The following is a 26,838-nucleotide window of genomic DNA, read 5'->3' as shown; positions in this document are numbered from 1 at the left end:
GAAATATTACATTCACTCTGTGGTTAAAGTTTTTAAAATTTTAATAACTTTCTTAAACTATCCTGGGTTTCTACCAAACTTGGACAGAAGCTTGTTTATGATCATAAGATAGTATCCAGAAGTAAATTTTGTAAAAAAAAAAATTTATTTTTTTCCTTATTTTACTTTTAAATGGACTTAGATTTTCTGCCAGGAAACAACACATTCACTATGTGGTTAAAGTTTTTAAAATTTTAATAACTTTCTTATACTATTTTGGATTTGTACCAAACTTGGACAGAAGCTTGTTTATGATCAAAAGCTAGTATCTAGAAGGAAATTTTGTAAAAAAATAAATCCATTTTCTCAGTATTTTACTTTTAAATGGACTTAGATTTTCTGCCAGGAACAACACATTCACTCTGTGGTTAAAGTTTTTAAAATTTTAATAACTTTCTTATACTATTTTGGATTTGTACCAAACTTGGACAGAAGCTTGTTTATGATCAAATGCTAGTATCTAGAAGGAAATTTTGTTTTCTTCCAGTTAACATTACATTCAGTCTGCAGTTAAAGTTTTTAAACATTTATTAGATTCATAAACTATCCTGGATTTTTACCAAACTTGGACAGAAGCTTCTTACAATCAAAAGATAGTATCAAGAGGAATATTTTTATTGATTTACTTCCTCATTTTTGTTGAGCCTGCGATTAACAGAAAAAGTAGGCGAGACACTGGGTTTCGCGGAACCCTTACGAATTTTTTTTCTTAAATTTCAAATTTGAGGAAAATTTGTTATGGAAAACTACACCACAGAAGTTTTAGTAAATGGACTTCTGATCGTATTTATCCTTTCCCATTTTTATAACAAAAAAAAGATGATTTAAGTTAACCTCATTTTATTTTTAACTCACCTTTCCAAAGGAAATGTGAGCTTTTGCCATCACTTGGTGTCCGTCGTCGTCCGTCCGGTGTAAACTATTTCAAACATCTCCTCCTCTGAAACTACTGAACCAAATCCAACCAAACTTAAGCTGAATGATCCTTAGGGTATCCAGAATAAAGTTTGTGTTTTATTTTCTGTTTCTTCAAAAAACATGGCCACCATGGCTAAAAATAGAACATAGGAGTAAAATTAAGTTTTTTGGCTTATATCTCAAAACTAAAGCATTAAGAGCAAATCTGACATGGGATATAAATGTTCATTATGTCAAGTTCTATCAGCCCTGAAATTTTCAGATTAATCTAACAACCCATTGTTGGGTTGCTGCCACTAAATTTGTAATTTTAAGGAAATTTTGCAGTTTTTATACGACCGCAAAAAAAAATTTGTGGTCGTATATTGGTATAATGTTGGAGTCGTCGTCGTCCATAGACACATTAGTTTTTGCACTCTAACTTTAGTTGGATCTCAATGAAATTTTACCATAAGGTTCAATACCACAAAAGGAAGGTGGGGATTGATTTTGGGGGTTATGGTACCCACAGTTAAGGAATTGGGAACCAAAAAGGGGCCAAAAATAAGCATTTTTGTAACTTCCAGACATAACTTGTGTGTAAGTGTATGGATCTCTCTGACATTGTACCACAAGGTTCCATATCACAAAGGGAATGCTGGGATTGATTTTGGGGGTAATTGCCTCCAAATTTTAGGAATTAGGGGCCAAAAAGGGGCAAAAAACAAGCATTTTTCTAGTTTCATGACAATAACTTGTGTGTAAGTGTATGGATCTTTATGAAATTGTACTTCAAGGTTCCATATCACAAAGGGAAAGCTGGAATTGAGTTTGGGGGTAATTGCCCAAAAAGTTTAGTAATAAGGGGCCAAAAAGAGGCCAAAAATAAGCATTTTTCTAGTTTCCAGACAATAACTTGTGTTCAAATGTATGGATCTCTCTGAAATTGTACTGCAAGGTACCATACCACAAAGGGAAGGCTGGGATTGATTTTGGGGGTAATTCCCTCAAAATTTTAGTAATTAGGGGCCATAAAAGGGCAAAAAATCAAGCATTTTTCTAGATTCAGGACAATAACTTGTGTGTAAGTGTATGGATCTTTATGAAATTGTACTACAAGGTTCCATATCACAAAGGGAAAGCTGGGTTTGAGTTTGGGGGTAATTGCCCTAAACATTTAGGAATTTGGGGCCAAAAAACAAGCCTTTTTCTAGTTTCCTGACAATAACTTGTGTTCAAGTGTATGGATCCACCGAAATTGTACTGCAAGGTACCATACCACAAAGGGAAAGCTGGGATTGAGTTTGGGGGTGATGAATCATAAGGGGGTTCAAAAAATTGGGGGGGGGGGATTTTTTTTTCCTTTTTTTTCTTTAAAATTTTACATTTAAATTGGTTATTTCTGATTTATATATAAAAGGAAATAATAATGATATGGTTTGAATAGGTAAATTAAAAAATTTTAAGTTCTTAGACCACTTTCATTCTGTGTGAGAAACCTATGCTGTGTCAAATATTTGATTACAATCCAAATTCAGTGCTGTATCAAGCTTGAATGTTGTGTCCATACTTGCCCCGACTGTTCAGGGTTCAACCTCTGTGGTCGTATCAAGCTGCGCCCCAGCGGAGCATTTTATTGGTTATTATCTTGAATATTATTAAAGATGAAGATAAACTGTTAACAGTAAAAATGTTCAGCAAAGTAAGATCTACAAATAAGTTTATATGACCAAAATTATCAATTGACCCCTTAATGAGTTATTGCCCTCTAAGGACAATTTTACACAATTTGTTTATCATGTTTTCTAACTTTAAAAAAATCTTCTCCTCTGAAACTATTAAACCAAACTTAATCTGAATTATTCTTAGGTTATCTAGAATAAAGTTTGTGTTTTATTTTCTGATGCCTCAGAAAACATGGCCGTGCTAAAAATAGAACATAGGGTAAAAAGCAGTTTTTGACTCATATCTCAAAAACTAAAGCATTTAGAGCAAATCAGACAAGAAGTTAAAGTATTCATTAGGTCAAGGTCTACCTGCCCTGAAATTATCAGCCAAATCGGGTATCTGATTTTTAGTTTATTACCCCTGAATTGATGATTTTAAGGAAATTTTGCAGTTTTCGTTATTATCTTGAATATAATTATAGATAAAGATAAACTGTAAACAACAAAAATGTTCAGCAAAGTAAGATCTACAAATAAGTTTCTTATGACAAAAATTGTCAATTGACCCCGTAAGGAGTTATTGTCCTTTAAAGACAATTTTTCACAATTTGTTCATCTACATGTAGTTTGCTTACTTTAAAAAATATTCTCCTTTGAAACTGCTGAATCAATTTCAGCCAAACTTGGGCTAAATGAGTTTCAGAGTACCTAGTATAAATTTTGTATTTTATTTCCTTGTGGGTTAAGAAACATAGCCACTATGGCTAAAATGGAACATAGGGGTAAAATGCATTTTTTTGCTTTTGAAGAAAATATGACAGATGCAAAGAACATTTAAATGGCATTTTTAGGCCACTCATTAATATATATTGAAAAGCAAAAATAATCATTGATGAAAGATTTAAGCAAAAAATTGATGAAAGATTTAAGCAAAAAATTACAGGTGAGCGATTCAGGCTCTTCAGAGAGCCTCTTGTTTATATAAATGCTAATCTTCAACAATGACATAATTCCTATGCATGTTACACTGTTACAAGTAATTGCATTTTAAACATTTAATTAGTCTGTCAGATTTTAAGAGTAACAATGCAGGTCATGTCAGATTGGATCTTCAGACTTTGGTGTCTGTACTTGTACATGTAATATACAATTGTATTCCCCTTTATGTAAACGGTCCTTTAGGAATTTTGATATTTTACCCCCGCTTCTGAAAACTGTCTCTCCCTGGTCAAATATATCATTTATCAATTTATAAGGGATGACCGTTTCAGACTGACAAAGTCATAGAGAATTTTATCTATCCTAAAAGTTTTTATTATGTTTACATTTGACCCCAATGTCAATATTTATTGCATACATATATTTGGGGAAGATAAAACTATCTGCTCAAATAAATCCACAAGTCTATTTAATAAACTAAACATTTTGATGGTCTGATTTAAAGGGAGGGTTTGTGATAGGGAAATATTTACCTATGAAAAAAATGCAAATATACAGGTTTTAGAAAGAATGCTGACCTCATCATTTTATCAGAATATTTATTTCAATTCTGGATTTAAATTTTCTTTAAAAGTTGAAAAACTTATTTAAAGTTTTGAATGAACATGCAATGTATGCATGGTATGTAGAAGTATAACATATACTTGATATAAACAAAGATAAATATGTGTTTGCTTATGTTTCATTATATTGGAGACATAGTAGAAACAATTTTTGTGAATTTATTTTATGGGTAATAGAAATCTTTTAAGGACACAAAATTATTGAAATGTCTTACAAAGACATTATTTCAACTCTTATATATCAGTCAAGGATATAACTCTATAGGGTTATTAGAGAAAAATAACATACATTTGTTATTGTGAACTAAAAAATGAAAGAACTGTGATAACATATTTATATTACATGTTTCAAAGGGACAATATACATCATTAGTTTTGTTAAAATGTATACAAGTTCTATTGATATTACTATTGTCTTTATGTATATTTAACTATAGAAAGATATAACAGTTCATAGTTTGCCAATCATGCATAGTACACCTATGTTATTACAGAAAAAATATGCCTATAATAACTTAAAAGGGTGTTATTACAGCTTCTCTACATCACTCCTAAGCATTTGCTAAGACATTCATCATGCTTAATTACAATGAATTTTAATTTATTGTAAGAAATAATGATCAGAGCAATGTAATGAGGTTCTGTGGCAAGCTTCCCAGTAATTCCCAAGTGTCTCATATAGATTGAAAATAAGACTTTAGTCTTTATCAAACTCTAGATTATGATCTCACCAGTTAAACAAATCCAGAGAAAACCAGCTCTATATATATATATCTCTCTTCTCTGTACCAGGATGTAATTTAAAGTTTATATGGATAACCTAGTTTCCTACCTTATTATCTTTGTGACCAACTTATTATAAATACATATTCATATTGACAGTACTTTTATACAAGGTTTTATTTGATAAGATGACTGAAGATAAATTGAAATGAAAATATCTTGTAAATTTATTCAATAACATACATGTACATGCACAAAAAAATCCATCATTGCCCCACAAAAGTATGTGCAGTTGCATATATATGCAAACAGGAACTATTGGAATTTATGATATTTTGCAGCAACAAAGATGCAGAGCCAGTTAAAAGGCTGAAAATTAGTTTGAAACTTCAACCACCCCTTTCTCCTTATAAATTATCTAAATGAAGTTATTATCTGTCATGTTGTTTAAATTGTCCTTAGAGTCAATCTTTTTGAATAACATACCAGGACATGTATGTTTTTGTTTAAAAAACCAACATTGTTATTAAACCAGTTACATAATTGGAACAATAAAATCTTCATTGTGGTTTACCATAAGACACTGAAAGTATGATAATTACAAGATGTCAGACATTTGCATTGTCCTAGCCTAATAGATTAAGAATTGCTTTGTCAACAGTGCAGGTGTCGTAGGTTTGATCCTCAGTGGATTAAGTAAAATGATCTTGATCTTGGTATTGGTATAGATCTGCTTTCAATGTACTTTTGCTTGAAAGTTTCAGCTAACAAGTCTTTGGTCCAATCCTAGATAATGTTAATTACTGGTTTCAAAAAATCAAGTTGACAAAGAATTCCAAAGAAACACTTTTTATTTATACACCACAATTCAAATGAAAGCCCTGCATGATCATGATGAATAAACATAATAACATAAATTATTTTGTGTTTTGCAGATGGACAATGACCAGAGTGGTTACATCGAAGCATCAGAATTACAGTCTGCCTTAGAACTGGTTGGAATGAAACTGCCTGGGTATGAAGTACGAGACCTTATCAATCAGTACGACTCAAAAATTAAAGATGGCAAACTTGATATTGATGAATTCCAGAACGTAAGTATCAGGAATAACAAATGTCCTTAATTCCCAACGAGGCCCCTCATGGGGGTGTCCAAGTAATCACATAATCACAAATATTTTGCCAATATAATCACATAATCATTAATTATTTTTTTAAACAAGATTATCAAATAATCAAAAATACAGATCTAGATTATCAAATAATCAAATGGTCATGAAATATTTTATTCAGGTCTGGTAATCAAATAATCACTATAAAAACGGCCAAGTAATCACATAATCAAAAACCCCATGAGGAGGCTCATTTACTGGTGTGTCCATGATGTTTGTCCTGAACATCCATGTAATATTTGCGACTGCATATTAAACAAACAATAATAAATCAACCTGCATAATGTAAACTGCCAATTAATGAAAATACTTTGCCTAGATAGTAACCCAATGGTACATGTGGTACCGGTAGTTGTATGCCTCACATGTTGAACAAAAATAATAAAACTGAGATTAACGTTCATAACAGCAAATACAAAAACAAAAATGAGTGAAATCTTTTGTTGCATTAGATCAATTGACAAATGTAGTTCCTATATATATATAATTTCCATATCAGAACTACTAGACTCTTGCTACGAAAACACTGATCCAGTGTGAAATCTTGAAATAGCCTACAAAGCTTAAGGATTTTGCAAATTGATTTTGGCAATTGCTGCTTTTATAGCATAAAGTATCCTTGCAACCATGGCAACACACCACTTTAAAATACAAATTAACAATCATCTTCTGGAACAAAACTTTATTGAACCTTTCTAACCGTGAAAATTTGTATTACACAATAGTTCTTCTGGTGTCAGACATTGAGTTTGAGACATTTCCCTGCTTCAACATAATGAAAACAGGCTGATTTACTTATTTGACTAGCCCAGTTTGAACATTTGGTGCAAGCAAGCCTGATAAATGATCCTTACTAGATCATAGTGATGAATTATAAAAGGCTATGAAAATTGTTTTGAATACTGTAAATTCAGAAATTATTGCAAGGTTTTTTTAATTGTGAATAATGCAACTGGGTGAGTATTGCAATATTAAGAACTTGCATTCTGATATCTAATACATATATCTGTATGCATATGCTCCCGGAATCGCAATAATTAAATTCACATTTATGTCCATTCTTCTAAAATTACTATAATGAATGTTTGCAATAATTTCTGAATTTACAGTACTATTTTTATACGACCGCAAAAAAATTTTTGTGGTCGTATATTGGTATGACGTTGGCGTCGTCGTCGTCGTCGTCGTCGTCGTCGTCGTCCGGCGTCGTCGTCGTCGTCCTGCGTCGTCGTCCGAATACACATTGGTTTTCGCACTCTAACTTTAGTTTAAGTGAATGGATCTTTTTGAAATTTTACCATAAGGTTAAATACCACAAAAGGAAGGTTGGGATTGATTTTGGGGGTTATGTTACCAACAGTTAAGGGATTAGGGGCCAAAAAGGGGCCAAAAATAAGCATTTTCTAGTTTCCAGACAATAACTGTGGAACAGTGTATGGATCTCTCTGAAATTATACTACAAGTTTCCATACCACAAAGGGATGGTTAGGATTTGCTTTGGGGGGTTATGGCTCAAACCGTTTAGGAATTAGGGGCAAAAAAGGGGGAAAAACAAGGTTGTCCTGGTTAATGAACAAATACTTTAGTACAAAACATAATTTAAAGCAGTGTAAGGGAGATAAATCAAATACATCATTGAAATTATCTCCCTTACACTGCTTTTAAATTATGTATAAAGTAATGGTTAATGAACAATAAAGATAATTTAAAACAGTGTAAGGGAGGTAATCCAAATACAACGTTTTGGTTACTTCCCTTACACTGCTTTTAAATTATGTTTAAAGAAATGCATATTTATAAAGGAAGACCAGTAAAAATATCTGCAAATGTTGCATCATTTTATTTTACAAAAAAATCCATATGAAAGATTTGACACTATATTTTTAATTCTATTATAAAATAGATTAAGATAGCACTATGGTAAAATTAAATGGGTAATTATGGTTGCCAACTCCATTGGAAATTTGAATTGAGATTATGACCATATCTTGAGGGAAAGAATTTTTTTGGGGAAAAAAGGGGGGGGGATAAAAAGAAATTGTGGGGGGTCAATTTTTTCTCATTTCGGATTTCAGAAATTAAAAAGAATTATTCTTCAAATATTATTTTTTTTTCAAATTTCAAATATTGAAAAATTTCAAGAAGTAATCTTTTATTGCACAGTATGGCGCATTAGATTTGTAAAATCTTTGATCACATTTATTTATTAGTTATGCCGAATCTAACAGTGTATTTAGATTTTTAATTTTGGGTCCAGTTTTCAAAATAGTCTACATTAAAGTCCAAAGTCCAAAAAATCCTTTGTTTGATTTTAGCAAAAATTGAATATATGAGGTTCATTTATATGCTGAATCTAAACATGTATTAAGATTTTTGATTTTTGGCCCAGTTTTCAAGTTGGTCCAAATTGGGGTCCAAAATTAAACTTTGTTTGATTTCAACAAAAATTGAATATATGGGGTTCTTTGATATGCTGAATCTAACCATGTATTTAGATTTTTTATTTGTGGACCCCGTTATCAAATTGGTTCATATTGAGGTCAAAAGGGTCCAAAATTAAACTTTGTTTGATTTCATCTAAAATTGAATTATTGGGGCTCTTTGATATTCCAAATCTAACCGTGTATTTAGATTTTTAATTTTGGGTCCTGTTTTTTAAATTGGTCTACATTCAGGTCCAAAGGGTCCAAAATTAAACTTAGTTTGATTTTAACAAAAATTGAATTCTTGGAGTTCTTTGATATGCTGAATCTAAACATGTGTTTAGATTTTTGATTATGGGCCCAGTTTTCAAGTTGGTCCAAGATAGGGTCCAGTATTTAAACTTTGTTTGATTTCAACAAAAATTGAATATATGGGGTTCTTTGATATGCTGAATCTAAACATGTATTTAGATTTTTGATTATGGGCCCAGTTTTCAAGTTGGGGTCCAAAATTAAACTTTTTTTGATTTCAACAAGAATTGAATATATGGGGTTCTTTGATATGCTGAATCTAACCATGAATTTAGATTTTTTATTTGTGGGCCCCGCTATCAAATTGGTTCATATTGAGGTCAAAAGGGTCCAAATTAAACTTTGTTTGATTTCATCAAAAATTGAATTATTGGGGTTCTTTGATATTCCAAATCTAACCGTGTATTTAGATTTTTAATTTTAAGTCCCGTTTTTTAAATTGGTCTACATTAAGGTCCAATGGGTCCAAAATTAAACTTAGTTTGATTTTAGCAAAAATTGATTTCTTGGGGTTCTTTGATATGCTGAATCTAAACATGTGTTTAGATTTTTGATTATGGGCCCAGTTTTCAAGTTTGTCCAAGTTGGGGTCCAAAATTAAACTTTTTTTGATTTTAACAAAAATTGAATATATGGGGTTCTTTGATATGCTGAATCTAACCATGTATTTTGATTTTGGACATTGGACCATAATAGGTAAATTACAAAAATTCAAGTTCTTAGCCCACATTCTTTCTGTGTCAGAAACCTATGCTGTGTCAAATATTTAATAACAATCCAAATTCAGAGCTGTATCAAGCTTGAATGTTGTGTCCATACTTGCCCCAACTGTTCAGGGTTCGACCTCTGCGGTCGTATCAAGCTGCGCCCCAGCGAAGCATTTTATTCTTGTGTGTAGGGGTCAGTAAAATGAGTGTGTACATTGGCCAACAATATGACAGCAAAGGGAAATAACTCCTAATTCAAATAAAATTGAAGTCCATAGAAGTCTTAGTATACTAGGGATTCAATTATTTAGTTTTAAAAAAGTACACAATATATTCATGTATTTATGCAGCACAGTTCATCATGTTCATTGTACCTTTTCAGTTATATGCCAAGTTACGAAGAGAAAAAGATTTTGGAATTAAATACAAGAAACAAGTAGTTACAAGAAAAGACATTGAAACACATGGTGGGACTTCCCATGCTTCTGTGGAAGGCACAACACATACTGTGAAGAAAGCAGAAACAACAGCTTTTGCAGAATGGATTAATAGGTAACCAGTTTAAATTTATGGATATATGCATTGTAATTATATAGAGGTATAGCTGAGGAATTTTGTAAAAAATTGTGAAATATCGGAATATTTTTATCAGGGGACAAATAATGGTTGTCAACTTGTCCAAAGGTGTTAATTTTAACTATTATGGCAAGTAATACCTGCAGGTTACAACCTATGTGGCCAGTGGAAAATAATTTTGAACTAAATTGAAGTTAAGCATGTTAAGGTATAAGCAGTAGATGCATGAAACAACATTCCATGAAATTAATTTTTTACTAGATATAGATTTATAAGAGTTGAGAGCATAATTTACATCCCCCAAATTACACACACACACAAATAAATAGGGCAATTTATATAAACCTAAAAGATCTTGTATGGTTGCCATTGATACAACTCTCCACCGAAGTCAAAATTATGTAGAAATTCACAACTATAGGTCACTGTACAGCCTTCAGCAATGAGCAAAAATCATATGGCATAACAAGATATAGAAGGCCCCTAAATGACAAAAGTAAAACAATTTAAACAAGAAAACAAAGGCTTGATTTATGTACAAAACTGTAAACAAAAAACAAATATGATATACAGCAACAAACATCAATCACTGAATTACAGGTTCCTGATCTGGGACAGGCACATACAGAATGTGGCGGGATTCAACCTGTTTGCAGGCGCTCATCTTTTCCCTAACCAAGCACAGTGGTGTTTCAAAATGAAATGCAAAACTGTGTTGATTTGTGCAGTAAATCTAAAATATGGAGTGTTTTCTATTCTATTCAATTATAAAAAGGATATCCATGAATGAATATTTTCCATTATGAAAAGTGTTGTAGAGTATTAAATTGAAGAATGTTATATTTGCTCCTCTTGTATTAAAGGTTAAAATGGTGAGACTTAGATACAAATACTACTGACTGAAATATGAGTTAGTGTTTGTATTTATATCCTGTTGATCATGTTTATCTTGTCATATTAAGCCAAGCAGGAAGACAACATTATTATTGAATTAAACGAGGTTCTTCCATGAATTTGTCAACTTTTATTGCATATCAGAAAGTCATTTTAATTATGTAATGATTACATACCATAAACAATCGTACTCTTTCATTTTAACATGAGGGACAGATTTTTTTCTCTGTTCTTTGTACTATATAAATATTGAAAGTATATTTGATTTTTTCGACAATTTATACATTTTCCCTTTGGTCCTACTGCCATATATTTTTAAGATCCTCTCAATTATGTTGGACAATTACGTCACATATCAGTGCAGCAACCTCACATTTTTCATGTCCATCAGCATCAATAAATCAATAAAATGCAACAACAACAACAACAAATTCTTTATTAGAGTGTCCCCTCTTTGATACATTTGTTATAAAACGTGATATAATAATAATAGATCTATTTATAAAAGAGCCACTCTAAAAAGAGTTATGAGAGACTGTAAAACACACATTAAAAATACATTTATATTATATAACATATATCAATATATCTTAGCATAAAACACCATTTCCTTTTGTAATCATAATCAGAAGATAGAAAAATAAAAACAAAACAACATATACAGTTATTACGAGTATAAAACACACTTTCTCTTAAAAAGTGCTTCATGGCAGATTTTGACTGTGAAATAGCAAACTCTGTTGTCATGAAACATAAATAAAAACTTTTCCTTATTACTCAAATTATTAAAACTACTGCATGTGACTTAGTTTGTACAACAGAACAACTATTACAATGTTTTGTACAAAAACAAAAATATGATTTTTATATATATGTTAGAATGTATATATGTGTAATGTGTCCACATATCTGTTCGAATGAAACTTTTTTCTCCAAACAAAAACAAGCTTTAAACACAATATTTTATATGGTAATTATAATATATGTGCATATGAACTTTACTAAATTATATAAAAATGTACACAATGTGAACTTAGCCACACACAAAAAAATAATTAAAAACTGCCCAAAAACTGGATGAAAAAATCAATTTCTATGTACACTTTGAATAAATGTTATAAGATTTTTTAATTTTGAAATTGTACATTGTAAAGTTATATATAATTTGCATTTCTGAAAAATTTGTAAGTCATATAAATGCATGGAAGCATTTCTTGCTTAAAATGTGCCATGTCACACTTGCTTTCTTATCACTGGAACTTAAAAGTAATACATTAAAAGGATAAGGAATTAACATAAAATATCTGACAGTATAATATACTGCAAAAACACCAGAATCCTGCAAAAAAAATATACAAAAATAATAAACAATAATAAACAACATTTTTCCAATGCCTGAGTTTGTGCATCCACAAGACATGTATATGGTGAGGTTTTACATTAATTAATGTTCATTGTACTTATTTAACTGTGACATATTTTCCTTTTACTAACTTATATTGATGGCATCACATATTTCAAACCCGTAACCTGTTTTCATGTTAGTTTCATCACAACTTGGTTACTGTTTTAGTCAATGATAAAACTGGTTGTGCAAAACACCTGTAAGATTGAAAGTAACTGATTTTAAACTGATTTCTATTATATTTCAGAAATTTGAAAGAGGATCCTGACTGTAAAAATCTCTTACCAATAGACCCAGAGACAGATGATTTATATAAATGTGTCAGAAATGGTATTTTAATATGGTATGATATCTTTTTGATTAATATATGATCAGACACAAATGGTCGACTATTGTAGAATGCTTGCCCTGAGTGCAGGATGTCATGTGTTCATTCCCTGGGTTGGTCAAACCAAAAACTTTTAAATTGATATTTGCCACCTCTATGCCAGTCGTGCAGCATTTAGGATTTGGAGTAATGGTTGGTCATCTACATGTAAAAGACATTATAACGTGTACTGGTTGTACAAAATATGTTCTTGCATACTGTGACATTGTGAGCTATTGCCTTAAAAATATGACTTTGTGGGTAAGGCCTTTATAAAGCAGTGTTTATCCATATAGCATAAACATTTTATCTTGAATATCAATGTAATATTTGCTGCACCTATCAATCAATCAATCAAGGCATTGATTTCTGTAATCAAAAAAGTAAAATAACAAAAACACAGAACTTCAATGGAAATTTAAAATGCAAAGTCCCTTATCAAATGGCAAAACATATTTACGATCTGAGCATTCACACAAAACATTGCCTTGAACTCATAATGTAAGTGTATTCTATCATAATACTTTATTTCATAAAGAACTCGAAGATTCTGCAAAAAGTTGTAACAGGACTTTGTGAAAACAAGATATTTTCCAGATTGTGACTTGAAAAAATCCTACAGACCATAGAATTTTATACCACAGATAGATACAGTTACAAAAACTGTAATGATAAAATTGCATCACATTTTATTTACATTCTCAGAGTATCTATTTGTGTAAAATGCCTGCATCAAGTTTCTTTAAGTACTTTATAGCTTTTGAAAAGCATTTATTTTGCTGAGCAGGGGTTCAAATTAACATTTGGTACTGGAAGGTCCAGGACCTTTGACACTCCAAACTGAAAGGTCCACAACCTAAATTCCAGGTCCTACTTTTACTTGAAATATTTCCTAACATAGTAAGATACAAGTAACAAAATTAATGTGCTGTTGGTGTTAGGTCAACTTGTTTCATTGTCAAAGTCACTGTTGTATAAAATATTTAATAACAATTGTAATTGTCTTGTATATTATAATTCAGATAATCTATTTTTTTTTGTTATTGAGGAGGGTGTCACCATGGGTGGGTGTGTTGTCTCAACTGTTGGTAATTTATTACTACTTATACCATTTTATAAAACAGTTCAAATTCAAAGCTGTTTAAGCAGAGATGTATATACATGTGTATATATGTCTATGGTTTAAGTGTATCATATCTAGTTGCACTATTATAATGCATTAGTTCCTCTGTGAAAATAAGATAAGAAACTTCCAGATTTGTACTGGTCCTTTAAAATTGAGAAGACATTACCTCTTGGAATTGTAGTAATACGTTTACACTATACAAAAATCTACATGTAATATCAATATTTATTAATGATAAAGAAAATTACTGTCACATTTTATGGATTTTGAGATGAAAATTTATGAACTAAAAGTAATTTTGAGTTTCTGTAAAAAAATATTTCCTACTTTTTCTTTCTTTTCAATATATCTTTTGGTTTTCAATTCTAGTGTTTATATTTTATCATCATAGATGTATTTTGTCAACTGCCTGGAATTATTATTTTTTCATTGTATTTGATCGGCAAACCCGGAATTACCCTTATCCGCTCCGGAATTGGATCCGTTTTTTGATATTTTCTTCATTTCCGGTTTATGGCATCCAATGTTGATTTCCCCTGGTTTTTCAATGTTGTTTTGTCAGTCAGATACGATTTTACTCGGATTACATTACTAGTTGGCAATTTTCGGTATAAAGCTAGCGGTTGAACAAAATGAACATCGCTGTCATGAATAATAATGATGAAAATAAATTTTGAGATTGTTTGGAAATTTTTGTTTAAACAGGTCGGCAAAGTTTATTTGTATTTTCTTTCAAACCAAAGGTCCGTCGGGCGTAGCTTGTAACCAAAACGAGAGTCCGACTGCAAAAATGGAAGGTCGCGGACCTCGGACCACCGCTAATTTGAACCCCTGCTGAGTTGAGGGAGTATAATTTTTTCATCTCATCTGTTAAAGTTTGCACAAGGAAATTAGACAATAAGCATGGTTAAGAAGTTATACAATTATGATATTGTTGAAAACTAAATAAAATATTTGTCTTTACAGTAAATTGATCAACTGCTCAGTCCCAGACACCATAGACGAAAGAACAATCAACAAAGATGAAAAAATAAGTGTATACAAAATGCACGAGAACCATGTGTTAGCTTTAAACTCTGCTAGTTCTATAGGATGTAATATTGTCAATATTGGTGCCCAAGATTTGATGGATGGCAAACAACATTTGGTTCTTGGTCTCTTGTGGCAAGTCATCAAGGTAAAGTATTTTTGGACCTTACATGGTTTGAATTACAAATTATTGATTTCAAAATTTGCTAATTTTCTCTGTTTAGATTGTATAGATATAAAGCATTAAAAATGATATGAATAAAAGGAGTTGTGAGGTATATTTAAGTGAGATAGCAACCCAACTACACAAGTTATGATGTTGATCAGTAAAAATTTATAACCGACAATTGATTACAATTGGTTTAGCCAAACCAACTGCCTATCGATTATGTGATCAGGTTTGTTCTTAAAGTGCAAACAGGCACATGAATAACATCCTGAAAATGCTGAAGAAAAAAAATGGTTATCTATTGGTAGTTTGATTACCATAACTGACTGATTTTCAAATAGAACTGATCATCAGAACATCACTAATCACAAGTTAACAAAAAAGGTTTTAAAATATGATGGGATCACCATGTGATCTCCGACTATGTCTTTTTCAATGCTCTTCAACTTTTTACTATATTTGGCATTTTTAACTTCTTTGATTCGAGCGTCACTGATGAGTCATGTGTAGACGAAATGTGCATCTGGCGTACAAAATTTCAATCCTGGTATCTATGATAAATTTATTTACAAGGAGTAATATATCATTTATCATCTTGTCATACAAAAAGTTTACCAGAAAAAAATGAAAGCAATTGTGCTGTATGAAACACACTTTAAATTTTCTAAAACAATGATTATGATTACAGAAATTGTTCCGTTATTTATCAGGGTACATAACAAAATACATGAGGAATAATATAAATATATGTATTTGAAAAAAAAAACAATTTCATCTCATTTTAGTAAAGTAACATCAGAGTTGATTTTGTTAAGAATAGATTTTGTACATCTGCAGCCGGTTGTACAAACGTGGCATTAGCCTAATGGGTCATTAAGTCTTCATTAAGCCTTTATGATGCATTAGGCTAATGAAGACTTAATGGCTCATTAGACTAATGACATGTTCATACAACTGGCTGCTGTTACTGTATGCACAGAGTTATAATATGTTACTGACTTCTGTTGGGAATTTAATTTAAGTATATACTTGATTAAGGAAAAAAACCTTAAGACAATCGTCTCTTGTACTGAGACTGAGAGCATAAGATTAATTTGTCTTTGTACAAACACTCCTATCTTGAATAGATTGTAAAAACAACCAAAAATTGAGTTTTTGATTTTGCAAAACCAATTCCGTTGCAACTTTCCCAATAAGAAAAACATCCCAATATTGTTTGAATTTTCACTACTTTATTAAAGACTTTTATTGTCATTTCTTTGTTTAAATAGATTGGTTTGTTGAGTGATATTAACTTGATGAACCATCCAGGACTTGTGTTGCTGTTGGAAGAAGGCGAAGAACAGGCTGATCTTCTCAAATTGTCCCCAGAACAAATCCTCATCCGATGGGTCAACTATCATCTCAGAAATGCTGGCATTAGCAGACAGATTCAAAACTTTGGTGGAGATATCAAGGTATGTTATGTTTAGATTTTGACCAGATTATCATGTTGATGAAAAATTGTGCTCAAGGGAAATGTCACGGAGATGGCACAGCAGCAATATTTTTGAATTTAAAAAAAGAGGTCAAATTTTGGCATCATTTATATTTAGATTTTGAACTTAAATAGCCATTTGATCATATGAATAAAAAAGATATTTAGTAGTCACATCAACAATATATCAAATTAAAAATAGGATCTCCAGTTTTTTCATCACTAGTAGTTAAGATTTTGAAATGAAATGGCAGTTTGTTCATATTAAATTTCCGTAAATGGTCTAAACAAGAGATATGCAGCACTCTTGTTAACTTTCAGGTATGTCTTCTGTCTGAAATTTATAACTGTCTCTCCTTATGTACTTGGGGTCTGTACCTACATTTTGAGGGTTACTGTTACATGTATTTACCGAAGCTGAACTGTATATACTGAAATAATTCATTAGGTCTTGATTGACTGCAGACAGAATTTGTGAACAGTACTGAATTGACTTTGAATTTTTGAAATAGTATGAAAAATACCAAATGTACAAAATACACACAGTTTTTAACAATAGTCATTTGTCCATACAGTATGTGAAGCTACAAATGACCCTGGGTCTGTAAGAGATGAATAAATTAAACTGAAACTAAACAAAATGTAAACACAGTAGACACACACTAAAATTATTTTTTTAGATCATAATTGAATCACCCATAAATGTATTATTATTTTTTCTCAGGATTCAGAGGCATACAGTCATTTGTTGAACCAGATTTCACCAAAAGACAGTGGAGTAACCTTAGCTCCAATGAATGTAAGTATAGTTGATTTCAAACTTTGTTTGTAACACATTATTTATATTTGTTGTTAAATGTGTAGGCAAACATTTGAGAAAGTCATATTTACTTCGTGCTTATTTGGATCACAGTAGCAAAAATATTTAGTGTTTAATGTAATTCAAGTTTTCAATTAAATGCTCTTTTTCCACTAGGGCTTTATATGTTATATATTGTAATATTAGAAAACAGACAAAAAAAGCTAGAATTATAAAAATCTGATTGAGATATAGATCATGTGTCCATGCTTCATTACAATTATCTGACATCAGGCCCAAGAACACAGTTATTTCTTTTAGATTAATAAATTCAAATTGAAAAAAATCGCACCTGCTATCTCTCAAAAAGATTTTTATAGTGAATTATATACTAAGTTGAGACAATGTTAAAAAGTATTAATTTTTGTCTCAAATAAATCATTGATCTTCTCTTATATGAATTTACAAACAAAGTTAAAAAATTGCAAACTTTTAAGATAAATTACTTTAAAAAAGCTAGAAAGAGCTAAACACGAAAAGAGTGTCTGAAAAAAATAAGTTGGTTTACTAAATATAAAATGTTTTCAATTGATATGTGATTAGACTCCTTATGAGTGGTCTTAATTTATTCTCATGACTTATTGTACATGTAAACAGGAAAATGATGATACCATGAGAGCTGAGGCCATGCTGTGCGAGGCTGACAAGATTGGATGTCGTAGTTTTGTTGGACCTAAAGATGTTGTTACTGGCAATGTTAAATTGAATCTGGCTTTTGTTGCTAACTTGTTCAACACATATCCTGCTCTAGTGCCTCCAGAAGATATTGAATTTGTTGAAATTGAAGAAACAAGAGAAGAGAAAAGTAAGTGTAGTTTAATAATTCTTCATGTGTTTTTAGGTTTGGTTTTTATGAATAAGGAGTGGCATCAGTAAGATAGAAGTAGTTTGATCTATTTGTACAATCAAGATGGGTTTTTGTGTCAAGTTAGTTTATACTTTTATAGATTGAAAACTCTCTAAATATAAAAACCAGAAAAAATGTGAAATGAGCATGAAATATAATTACTTTTATTTGAAAAAAATTAGTTTGGTGTATCAAGTAACTGTGATGCATTTCCCATGCAACTGCAATGAACCAAATTTTACCGAGAAAAATGGTGAAAACATTAAGGGGACCACACTGCTTCCATTAATAGGTACTGTATGTTTTGATGAATTTTTATATAAATGGAAAAATGTAGCTATAAATAGCAATAAAAACACTAATATTAAATCAAATATACTTACTTTCAGCATACAGAAACTGGATGAACAGTATGGGTGTGAATCCATTCGTATCATACCTGTACAATGACCTTAAAGATGGCCATGTCATTTTCCAACTTTATGACCATATCAAACCAGGATGTGTTGACTGGAACAAAGTTGTCAAGAAATTCAACAAGATGAGAGTTAATTTTGAAAAATTAGGTATGGCTGTTAAAAAAATTAAGTTGTGTAATGAAAAAAAAGCATCATCTATTTGATTAAAGAAATTTTCAGTTGCATTTAAAAGGTTGGTGCTTTTTCTGAAAGTTATATATATAAGAATAATGGAAAAGACTGAATAAGGTGTTCTACTTCATGACAGTAGTTCTTTAAACTCGCTCGACAAAATTCTAGGTAAAGGAACATCCATTTTTGTTGCTGCTCTTCATTTGAAAGTCACAGTGTGGCCTTCAACACAAAGCTAAAGGATCACACCTCACTGCAAGTTTAAAAAGTCCCCTACAATCCTCGGAGCAGAATACCTTGCTAGATATAAATGCAAGAAGAACACGGATGTAGGGAAATATCAACAAATAAAAGATAAAAGAATGCAAATATATCTTACAAATTCTGTCATTATGTCGTTCTTTAACAGAGTGTGCTTGGAAGCTTTCAATATATATATGTTAGAGTTGTCTCCCATAGTAGGAGGTTTCTCAATATTGCTATGACAAGGAAGTATTTGAAATGTAATCTTAACATTTGAGTGGAGAAAAAAATGTTGATATGTAGTTATGATAATAATAAAAAAAAATGTTTTCAAAGATGGATGAATAAAAATCATAGAAGAAAAAATATTTTCACAATTGCCTTTTTACAGCTGTATTAATATACAGTGAGATAATGTGTGTGTTCAAACTGAAAATATAATCCCAAGTTTTATTCCTGTCATTTGATGAAAGGAATTTAGATTTTATTGTTTTTATTTCAGAGAATTGCAACTATGCAGTAGAGTTAGGGAAACAATGCAAGTTTTCATTGGTTGGAATTGGTGGTCAAGACATTCTTGAGGGAAATGAAACACTAACATTAGGTAAGATCTTAGCATTATGTTTATGTACCAAGGGGGACAGGAAATATCTTAACTATCTGAATTAAAAAAAAAAGATGTTTTTCAGGAAGTTATGTATGGCCTAATTTATAACAAAACAATTTACGAAAAACAAATATAACAGACAAGAACCAAAGACAACCATGAACTACAGGCTCCTGACTTAGGACAGGCACATAAAGAATGTGGTGGTGTTAAACATATTTGTGAGGACTCCCCCACCCCTTCCCCCTAATCTGGGACAGTGGTTTAACAGCACAACATAAGAACAAACTGTAAAAATCAGTTGCAATTGGCTTAGCACACAGGATCGGTACAAGGCACAAAAACAAATAACATAAAAAACAATAGACACAAAGCAAAGTAAAAAGAGTACCAGCAATTACTAAAAGCTAGTTCAAAGCCAATTACAATTAACAAATAAATCATGTTCTCCCAGACTAAAGTATCAATCGGTGTGCATCCAATGGATTTAGTGTAAAGATATGAGTCAACTTTATCAGCTTTCTTAACTCTAGTTTTAAGACCAAACTCAGATCTCTTAATAACTATTAACATCAAGATTTTGTAGCAAAATTTTTTTTTTTTCATTTTTTTGGTTGATAAAAACCAAATACATTGTCTATGTAGTAAAATGGTATCTGAATGTTACTGAAGTCCATACTTTGTTTTCTGTTTAGCTTTGGTATGGCAGTTAATGAGAGGATATACATTATCACTGTTAACCAAGATATCTGGAAGTGATTCACCAATCAATGACAAGGCTATTACAGAATGGGCCAATGGAAAGGTTAGTAAGTCTATGGAAAATTCATTTTCTGTTTCTCTGATGCAGGAAAAAACACAAATCACTGACTTTGTATTTATTGGCATTAAAAAGAGAAGTCAGTTTATCTAAAGGAAACAATTAACTTATTCAGAATACTTGAGGACTATGAAGGATGTATTTGGCCAATGAGACAGCTACCCATCAACACAAGAACTAAATGACATCTAGAGGTCAACTTACTATCCTCAGGCCAGAAAAAATATGTATATCTTTTACAGACACTGTTGATTGATTGATTGATTGGTGTTTAACGCCACTTTCAACACTATTGTCCTATTTCATGGCGGTCAGTTTTTATTGGTGGAGGAAGCTGGAGAGAACCAACAAACTTGGGTAGGAAAACTGACAATCCTAGTCAATTAAGACTGGAGTTGAGCAGACACTATTAAATATGGCAACAGCAAAAAGTAAAGGAAAATAGATTGATATTAGAATGACGAAAAGCAATCAGAGATATAGCAAAAAACAACCTTTGATGAAGTTCCTTATATGGGACAGGTACATGAACATGTGGCTAGATATGAATAGAAAATGATAGGGATCAAGATTTTTTTGTGTGGTCATTGTTGGAAAGTTTAAAAGAAATATTTTAGAATAGAAAGAATAAAATTAAATAGAGTTTATAATGATTGAAATAAAATACATCTCTAAAATAATTTGATCAAAAGGGAACCAACTTTGTACTGAAAAGTAGTAGAGTTAATAGATAAATATGAAATACATATTTGCACATGCCTCATCTTTCAAAACCATACATTTTATACTGTATTTTTTTCCTTTGTTTTGTCTGTACTTATTTTCTTGAATTAGGTATTGCTAATTCATTCCTGTGTATTTAATATCAACTCACAAACAATTGTCTTTTTGTATTAAGTGGAGACTAGATCTAATTTAACACAGAAGAAAGTCATACAGATTAATGTTGGAAATGAGTAAAGTTTAGTCCATTCCTTTGGTAGTATTTCAAAATAAAATAAAAGTGATTAACCAATCATCAAAATGGACGTTGTATTGTTGGATTAGGTTGTAAATTACACAATAAAGGTGTCACAAGTTTGACTTGGGTCATTCTTTTGTTACATTTTGTCTTTTCATCCTCAATACTTTTTATGCCCTGCCTAAGATAATTGAGGAGCTTTATGTCTCTATTTCCTGTATCATACATTATATATGATAAATTTGTATTAATGTTTACTATATTGATATTGCCTGATTTCAGTTGAAGGAAGGTGGAAAGAAAACATCATTACGCTCATTCCAAGATTCATCTCTCAATGACAGCAGAGCCATATTAGATTTAATTGACTGCATCAAAAGAAATATGGTCAACTTTGATTTAGTTAAAGATTGTTCTAATGAAGAGGTAGGTTAAACATACAGCTAAATCTTAATGTATCAAATTTGATTCAGATTTAGTTGAGTTGAAATTTTTGTGTAAAGTTGCATATAAGTACTTGCTGTTTCTGGAGTTGTTGGCCACAATGTCAACAAGTGTTAAAATCACACTGGTGAGACATATCTGTATAGTAACAGTTTATATTCCTATTGAATTGAAATTGTTGCAGTCTGAATTGCACTTGTCTTGAAATAAAACAGTTTATATTTCCTATTTGATTGAAATAAGTTTTAATAGTCTGAATTTACACTACAAATGTTAAGAAAAACACTAAATTTGTTTTCCTTATCTCAAATAAAAAAGTTGCAATCACTGACAACTGTGTTCCTACTTACCCAATAGCTCAATAGGTAAAAGTAAGGCTGGTGAAATATTTAACAATTATGATATGTGTACATATACAAAATGTGAATAATTTAAAAAGGTAGCAAGGGGAGATAATTCAAAGAAATTCATGGATGTTCACACAAAAACAAAATATTGCATAAAAATACTACTATACCAACAAACAAATGCATAGCTATCGGTAATAATTCAAAAAATTTATTTGAGAATTGAATGATATTTTTGGTACTTTTATTGGGGTGTAAAAGCGTTGACCAAAGCACATTTTTGTATGAAGTAGCTAAGTGCTTCATACTAAAAACGTAGACATGTTCAACCCTTTTAGGCCCAAAAAAATTACAAAAAGAAGCATTCTATTCTTATAATTACATTATAATACTACAACCATGAAATTACAAGTTTAATCAAGTCGTTCATTTGTTTTTTATTTATTGATTTAATGTTGTCAGTAATAGCCTCTGACAGCCAATCAAAATTACAGAATCTTATTAAACTTGTAATGTATTTCTATTATCATAAAATTAGATTTTTGAAAAATCATATATCCTATTGCATTTAAACAATATTTTTACTTTGCAGGAACGACTGTCAAATGCTAAATATGCCATTTCTATGGCAAGGAAAATTGGTGCAAAAGTGTATGCACTTCCTGAGGACATTGTTGAAGTTAAACCAAAAATGGTGATGACAATTTTTGCATGTCTGATGTTAAAGGACTTGCAGGTGAACAAGCAGCAAGAAGATTGAAGACCCTCATCTGATCAAACTTTTATGCTAATTTAATTCATTAATAACACATGATATCAGTATTTTAATCATTTGTCGAGGATGTGAGTGAGGATGAACTGTGGGATGGGATGGTCAAATCAAACTGCTTAGCTTCTGCTAAATTTATTCACATGAACTTTTGACAGACAGGGATAGCATTTATCTTATGTTTAAAGAAGGGAAGTAACAAAATCAAGCTTTATTATGAATATACCGATTCTGCTTAAAATTTAGAATTATAAAAAATTAATTTAAAACTGGTTAAGTTTATTTAGATAATGATACTTTTGATACATGTAAACTAACATTTGACTGTAAATTTTTAAAACAAATATTTAAAAAAGTTTCCATTTATACCTGATTTTATAGCTGTGTCTAACTGTGCACTTTTTATTGTATATACAGTGGAGCTTATTGATATAACTGTACTGATAAACATGGGTAAAAATCATGGGAAACTATAATTGGGTTTTTCTTAGAATATTAATACAATTTTCAAAAAAAAAGAAGTTTTAATTCTTTAAAGGAAAATGTATTGTTCGTTTGAATATATTTTAACGAGAAATGTTCTTGTGTCATTAAGCTAGATCTCTTTCAAAAATGAAATCTTTTTGTATCATCATGCTAGAATTTATCATAGAATGAAGCTAGAAAATTTTGCCATATTAGACTAGAATCAAGGACTATATTGATAGTGAATTTAAATATGATATTCAGTATAGCTTGCAGGATTAGATTTTAGTGAAAAATTAGTATTGTTTACCTGATATGACATTGGGTTTAACATTGGTTCTTATATAGAATGGGAGGAGAGGATTACATTTAGAGTTATCTCCCCTTAATCATGTCTTGTCAGGTCAACAATAACAAATTTTAATGTATAGTTTTCCAAATGTGATAATTGAACAATCATGACTAGATTTTTACATTAGTGTATTCAAGTGGAATGTGAAAAAAAGAAATAAGAAATTTCCTTACTTTTGTATATGTGGCCATGCTACGGTAACTTTCAATTATTTTAAAACAGAACATTCTTAATTGAAACATTTAACTTTTACATATAAGATTATACACATTCCTGAACAACCTGCCACATCAGCATGATAATTATATGTACAATTTGTATCAAATTGATACATGTATGAGTTAGCTAATGGTATAAGGTTTGGACCTATTTCTACATTCATGACATTGCTTGGGAATGGACCTTGTTAATAATTTTCAAGTTGCTCATTTTTACCAGAAGAAAAGTATGGTTTGATTGGTACCTATCATTTTGTATCACTTAAAAGGAAAAGAGATAGTTTGCTTGCAGAGCATGTTTTAGTAAGATGTGACTAGCCTGTCCAATAAATCTTGTACATTTTGACCCCGACAATTTTGAAATCAAGGTTAACCAAAAACCAATGCATTCCTAACATAAGTTTTGGAATATTGTTTTATTTTAAGTTTTTAACTATGTATGATAAAGGGACCATTTATATACATGTATTAGTTAAATGTATGCATAACCAAGTGATATTTAAAAAATGATCAAATAGGTATGTTGATGGCTGCTTCATTGTAACATACATGGTATCTACGAAAGAATTGTTCTTAAAAGGAAAAGGAAATTTCAAATCCTTAAAACATTATTTTACCTGGAAGGAGAAAGTTTTGCAATCTCTTTGTTCCTGAGCAGGTTCTCATGTGTGTTTGAATGAAATGGCTTTTTCAATGTCTTCCAAGTGCTATGTTTAAATCACTTGTTAAGCTGGACCAATTGAATTTTAAAGGGACCATATATGCATGTTTTCAGTTTTATAGCCAAAATATGAAAGCAATTTACAGGAAATGTTATGTCTCATCTTAAGCTGTGTGAAAGTTATAAAAGTCATCTGTGATAGCTACAAGTTTGTTTTATAGGTCATTCCAATCACATTCAATATAATCTGATTTTGGCATGGCTCTATAATGTCTCTGAAAATATCTAAATTTATCACATTTTACCATAAGCTGTTTATGCTTTGTAAATATAACCAACAAAAATGTAAATGCAATATAATTTAAGTTTTTTCTGTACAATTATATTCCATAGAAATGGCAATAATTTTTTGTTTTGTTGAAACAGAAATTATTATTTGGATGCCTATGCAGGTCATTATTTAAAAGCTTGTGCAGAATGTTTAGATGCCTGGTAGAAAAATATACAACAATTTTTTAGAGTAATTTTTGTTTAACAGCTAATAAAATTAATCAAAATTTCAGTATGTTTGTTTTGAAGAAAGTAGTCATTTTGTAATATATATTAAAAGTTTGTTTATCTATCCTACACAAGTCCCCATTTTTCAAGAAATCTAACATAAGAGATCTCACAATAAAACACCAATCTTGGGCTGGTCACTCTTTGATGTTAAGGCCCAATAATTGGCTGGTAGATATAAGAAGTGGTGTTTATAATGCTGGAAGCAAGAAGTAATTTTCACAGAGTCTGTTTCAAATTCTTTCACCCTTACAAGTTTGTCCCGGTTTGCAAAATCCATAGAATCAACCCTATGGTGTAATTGTTCACAAGCATTCTGTTGAAAAGAACTACTTGGTTGCGGTAACTTTGTTTTTAAGTACAACTTCTATTACGATGTATATAACTTGGAGAAAATGTATATGTGTGATATGTAATAAGTTATATCTGGTACAGCAATAATAAATATAGTTACTGCTTTTTTTTACTTAATCTTGTCTTACTGAGAATGATATTTTATAATTTTAATGTAGTATGAAATAATATTACTAAAATTAATATGTAAAATGAAGAGATATGCAGAGTTTATTTACTTTGTTTACTTTCTCCAATAATAAAAAAAAAAAATTTAAAAAGATACCGTGAAATATTTAAAAGGTCACAATTAATTGTGATAGTAAATCTATTTATAGGCTTTTGTTGGTATTATGGTGTATCTTTTTTTAATAATTTATATAAAACTGTGGATTATTTGTTAAAGGTACACATTTTTGTGGGTTAGGGAGAACCAGGAATTTAAGTGTTCAACAAAATAAAAATTTCTTATAGGAAATAGATTTTTTATAAAACCATGAATGAAAAAAAACAAGGAAATGAACTTTCCCCCAATCCACGAAAATTATTACCGGTACCCCAAAAAACTAATGAATCCACAGTAACAAGATTCTTTATATAAAAGCAAGAAAACATGGAGCATTTTTGGAGCTAGATTTTTACAATATCAGATTATAATAATTATTTTTATCATTTTTATATTAAGTTTACCATTGTTTCTATCATGTCTATTTTTATTTATTCCATATATTTTTTTTTGGAATGCTAATTTGTTGATCCTATTGACTGTTATTTGCACAGCATTTTATGCATATTCTATATTATATATATTTTTGGCTAATTTTTGAGGATTTGTATATATGTTTATGGTGAGAGCTTGATGCTTAATAACTTAATTCCAACAAATTCTGCTAAAACCTGGTATAAATATATTTGTATGAATGATAGATTTCTTAAATAAACATATCAATACTATTGTTTATATTATTATACACCATGCCACAAAGAGGCAGAGGGTATTGTAAATTCAGAAATAATTGCAATTTCAGGAAAATCTGCATACAGATAAATATATCAGATTTGAGAATACGAGTTCTTATTGCGATTTTCACCAAGGCATTATTTGCATTAATAAAAACCTTGCAATAATTTCTGAATTTACAGTATATATTGCCAGTCAGTAATTGTTTGGGATGCTAACTCAAATACCGTATATAGGACAACAACCTTACCTGAATAT

At 30.6% G+C, this 26,838-nt stretch overlaps 1 protein-coding gene across 1 annotated transcript in view; it reads left to right on the top strand.

The window, feature by feature from the left end:
- The window catches only part of LOC127705546 (plastin-3-like), a 37,759-nt gene extending 11,186 nt beyond the window's left edge, over positions 1-26,573 (top strand). The window contains exons 2-13 of the mRNA XM_052209872.1: positions 5,824-5,982; positions 9,885-10,054; positions 12,625-12,720; positions 14,837-15,047; positions 16,340-16,525; positions 17,270-17,344; positions 18,002-18,209; positions 18,641-18,817; positions 19,587-19,688; positions 20,387-20,496; positions 21,755-21,898; positions 22,856-26,573. Of these exons, the coding sequence (XP_052065832.1) occupies positions 5,824-5,982; positions 9,885-10,054; positions 12,625-12,720; positions 14,837-15,047; positions 16,340-16,525; positions 17,270-17,344; positions 18,002-18,209; positions 18,641-18,817; positions 19,587-19,688; positions 20,387-20,496; positions 21,755-21,898; positions 22,856-23,023 (1,806 nt within the window). The 3' untranslated portion in view covers positions 23,024-26,573. The remainder of the gene's footprint in view (positions 1-5,823; positions 5,983-9,884; positions 10,055-12,624; positions 12,721-14,836; positions 15,048-16,339; positions 16,526-17,269; positions 17,345-18,001; positions 18,210-18,640; positions 18,818-19,586; positions 19,689-20,386; positions 20,497-21,754; positions 21,899-22,855) is intronic.
- Positions 26,574-26,838: the final 265 nt, after the last annotated feature.

This window comes from Mytilus californianus, unplaced genomic scaffold, assembly GCF_021869535.1.
Source record: "Mytilus californianus isolate M0D057914Y unplaced genomic scaffold, xbMytCali1.0.p SCAF_6, whole genome shotgun sequence".
Classification (NCBI taxonomy): Eukaryota; Metazoa; Mollusca; class Bivalvia; order Mytilida; family Mytilidae; genus Mytilus; species Mytilus californianus.
This window is presented reverse-complemented; position numbering and strand designations above follow the sequence as displayed.